General features: G+C 41.1%; 1 protein-coding gene across 1 annotated transcript; it reads right to left on the reverse strand.

Annotated features, from left to right (window-relative positions):
- Window positions 1–667: 667 nt before the first annotated feature.
- On the reverse strand, window positions 668–3,742 carry LOC148155449 (serine/threonine-protein kinase DCLK1-like). The gene is made up of 3 exons (XM_088012707.1): window positions 3,466–3,742; window positions 2,568–2,960; window positions 668–1,329 (listed from the first exon to the last, which is right to left on the reverse strand). The coding sequence occupies exons 2-3, from the start codon at window positions 2,923–2,925 to the stop codon at window positions 968–970; spliced, it is 720 nt and encodes a 239-aa protein (XP_087868833.1). The 5' UTR covers window positions 2,926–2,960; window positions 3,466–3,742; the 3' UTR covers window positions 668–967.
- Window positions 3,743–4,380: the final 638 nt, after the last annotated feature.

The following is a 4,380-nucleotide window of genomic DNA, read 5'->3' on the forward strand; positions in this document are numbered from 1 at the left end:
TGTGGATGTGCTCAACCCCGTCCGCTGCCTTCACCATCAGCTCCAGAGCACCACAGTGTCTGTGTTTAATCCATTCCTAAATACATTCTACAAAAACAACAGCATCAGCTCACCACTCAGCAAACCTTTTCTAAAAATACTCAGAGCACAACACAGCCGTCCTGTCCCTATTCAATACGAGGCAAGTTTATTTATAGATCACCAAGTGCTTTAAAATACATCAAATGAATGGCAGAAAGACATTAGCAAAGCAAAGTTGCATAAAATGTTAAAATAGAGATATTAAAGTCATAAAAAAAACTAATGCCATGAACTGTTTGCCAAACACTTAGAACTGCTGCAAACAGAAAATGTTTTCCGTTCTGACACAATAAAAATAATTCAACACAATAACTCTGTCATGGACTACTATGCCACTGTTTTATACTCGACTCTTATCGAGTATAAGAGTCGAGGCTTTTCATATCAGAAAAGCCTGTACACAAATTACAATGGGCAGCTAAAGGGTACAGAGGAACTAACTATAAGAAGTACAACTGGATTCAACCACATCTCCTGCTCTGACCATCAACACTGGAGCACCACAGGGCTGTGTGCTTGGTCTATTAGAAAACACTCTACACACATGACATCATCAGCCTGACAACCAGCAAAAGCTAACCAGCTGTTTTGTCAACAAGGTCTTTATTGTAAACTAGACAAAACTCACCAAAACAAGCTTTTCCCACAATTTCACTAGAACAGGACTTCATCCATTTACTCAAAGAACTTCTACTGCCTTCTCTGTTAAACACATGTGAAAAACAATTCCTCCAAGGGACAATAAAGTAAAAGTTCACAGTTCATTGTTATCTCTAGATGATATATCTCACTAAATAATATGTATTAGCAAGAGATGCTTAAAGGCAAATGCCTCCTGCATGCAAAGCACAAGAAATATTAGGGCTAGTGTATTAATCTTTTAATACTACAAACTCACCAGTTTGCCCTCCAACGTGTAGATTTTCTTCACCACCCCAGAGTCGAGCTTGATGGCATCAGTGATATCGGTTAGAACCTGCTCATAGGAGTGGGCTGTTTTCTTATTCAGCAAGATCCTCACGGCTTTGCGGGGCTTAACTCCACTTCGAACCACCGTTACTAGCTTTGGACGAATGAAGTCCTTCCCTTCGCGGCCGTCTGAGGCACAAGCTTTGGCACAGCTCAGGGACGGAGGCCCACGTGATGAAGAGGACGAGGCCTTGACATTCACTGACCAGTTGGGGTTTACGTTTTTAGTGTAATCCAGCTTTTTGTAGGCCTCAATGGAGCTGCAGACATAGCTTTCACCTGTTAAAAAGACAAACATTTGGAAAAAGATGAAACATGAAAAAGTGAGTTTAATTTCAACAACTGATAGCTCTTCTTATTTCACTTCTCCTGACATTTTAGCACTGACAGCCATGGGAGAGAAATTATCCTGAAATGATCCCGAGAGAACTAATCTGACATGAAACAAAGGGTACATCTGTTTGGACATATGGGCATCAAATGCATGACACACTTTGGTTTTAACTGATTTTTTATGGAGCACAGCCCACAAAAAAAGCCTAATTTATAACCATTGGGTAAATCCTACATTTTCAACAAAGAATGACCCAGTAGTGTGCAGAATAGCAAAATGGTTTAATATTGCAATAAGCCAGTAAATTTAGTCACTGTCAGTTCTTTATTTTATGTAATAGCTCCAATACTATGAAACGGCTGCATTTTTACTCAGGTTTTTATACTGTGAAATTCCCATTGAAGCTTGTGTCTAAGTGAATGTCCCTGTTACGTTAGCCTCATCTAAAGTTTATCAGGAAAGGGAGCTGGACAAGATCAGATTTCGTGGAGGTTCACTAGTCATGAAGAGTTTGCTCCTTAAGAAAGAATGAGAGATGTTTTAGATTATTTAGTGTAAAACTGACTCCCAAACAGATGCAGAGCCATCCTGAGGCATACACAACTTGAGGCCCTGGAGAAAGAGCTGTTGAATTCTCACACATTTTTGAGCTCAGAAGTTTTTTGTGTTGTTGTTTTTGTAATTTGTATTCAAGTTTATGAAGAATTAGGCAACTTTAAGTTCTCTGTATCGTTTTTCACATAGCACATTAATAGGAATTTGACTTTTTTATTAATTTTATATAACTTAAAATGACATTTTAGAAAATTATTATTAAATTATTCATTTAAATAAATATATAAACTACATCTAAAAATGTTTTATGGTTTGATACATGTAATTTAAGCCATTATTAATGATAGCATTAACAATTTATATGAATATTTTTAAGTTAATTAAGTCTCATTAACATAATATTTTCTGTAGAGAATGTAAGCACTAAAAGGTCTCTCCTTGCCCCATTCAAATTAAATGAAATGCTGTCCACTGAAAATGGCAAGGACAATCAGAAAAGAAACATTGCAGAAACATAACTTTGACATTCTAGAACACTTTATCAAGCTCAAATCGGAGATGGTTGTTATGTTTAGGGAGCCCTATTAAATCTTATGCCGGCTCTGAAAGTGCAATAAAACATCGTTACCTTCTACCAGCTGATCAATACTAGCGATCTTCTTGCCATCCAGGGTGTAGATAGTCCGGACCCCCTGGGGCAAGTTGACGTTGTCAGACAAAGAGCGGGTCAGGTCGGCCAGCAGCGCGTCAAAGGTCCGGAACCTATCTGAGGAGATGGCGTACACGATCCCGTTGAAGTAGCGGTCCCCGTTGCGGTAGAAGCGGACTTTCTTGGCCCTCTTCTCGGCACTCAGAGTCTTCAGGGTCCTGGTCCGGTACAGGCTGCAGTGGGCGCTGTGCGTGGGGCTAGGCACCCCGTTCATCTTAGCGTTGGACCGGCCGTGCCTCTGACCTTTGTCCCGATCGTCGAAGTGCTCCATCTCCATTTCGCTGCCTAAACTGACGAGTACGGCTGCACTGTCTTGGGGGGTGGGGGACAAAAAAGGGGAGAGGGAAGAGGGCTGTGATGAAAACTTTTCACTGCAGAGGAAATCGGGGAAATAAAAACAAACAACAAAGGTGCGAAATAAAGCCAGAAGAGGCGAACTGAGCAGCCAGCCGGTGTCTGCCGCCGGTGCGCTGTCTCAAAATAACCCCCTAATGACGGATTAAGTGCCGTTAAGCAGGGAGTGGACAGGGTGCTTCATGACGTCCATCCCCGTGGGTCTGAGGGTGCGTTTGAGTTGGATGAAGAGCGACAGTCACGAATCGATTTAACTTATTAATATTAATAAATACTCAGAAGCTGCGCACTCAGCAGGACAAACATCAGCCTCATCCATCTCCTAAATCACATTATCCACAACATCATGCACCGATTAAAACTAACAGCATGTTTACGTCACGATTATACAACTTTGGAGCAAAGTATGGAAAAGTCAATTTAGATAAACGACCAATCACTTTTCGCGCACTGACAGACTTACCAACGCGAGCAATCAACGCTTCTGTCACTGTGACCTCCAGTCTGAACTGATGCACTACTTCCAGGCAGATGCGAAAAGAAAACACTGGAGTTCAGTGGGCTTGTCGCAGTTAGGATGGTGGCAGAGTGTCCTTTGTTGTCCGGTTGATATGCTCCGCCAGGCGACACAAAACGTGTGTATAATCAAGAGGCAGCGACTGGTTTGAAAATTGACTGGGTAGCAGCTGCTTACCCTCCCATTCTCTCCTCCAGCCACCCCCTCTCTCTTTCTCTTTCTCTCCTCCCCACTCCCACATCTTCACGTCACTCAGTCGTGATTTCCATTCGGCGCCCGCGCCCCCTTATTTCCATGCGAACCCACACTTCACACTCGTGGAAGGGGATGCAACTGATCGTGTCCCCCTCGCCAGCCAGCCCCGGGGGGGTAGTCTCATCACTTACTTTCTCAGTCAAAATAAAGCATACTCTGACAAAAACTGTGTTCAATTAAATAAATAAATTGTTTTGTAATAAATAAATTACAAAATACAGTTTTCAACGGAAGATCTCATTCATAAAGTGAAAAATTGTTTTAAAATCCAACCTAATAATTTGTGGGGGGGGAAAATAATTAAATAACTTGCGGCATCCTTGACAGCAACAACTGCCATCAAGAATATGGCATAACTGGCAATGTTTTTTTGTTTTTTTTACATTGCTGGCTCACTCTTTCTGTAGAATTATTTTATTCAAACTCACTGAAAGCTTTTTAACCAAAGGACAAGCTTGAAGTCTTGACACAGCAGCAATGAGATTTAAGTATGAAGGACATGTCAAAACCTCAAGTTTTTAAGTGTACTTTGGTTTGAACAAACACATTGAAGCTTGCCATGTTTTATTCTAAAAAAAAGCTTTCATTTTAGCTGTTTAATCACAA

Source organism: Poecilia mexicana, unplaced genomic scaffold, assembly GCF_051168715.1.
Source record: "Poecilia mexicana isolate PSO_F unplaced genomic scaffold, ASM5116871v1 scaffold_14, whole genome shotgun sequence".
NCBI lineage: Eukaryota > Metazoa > Chordata > Actinopteri > Cyprinodontiformes > Poeciliidae > Poecilia > Poecilia mexicana.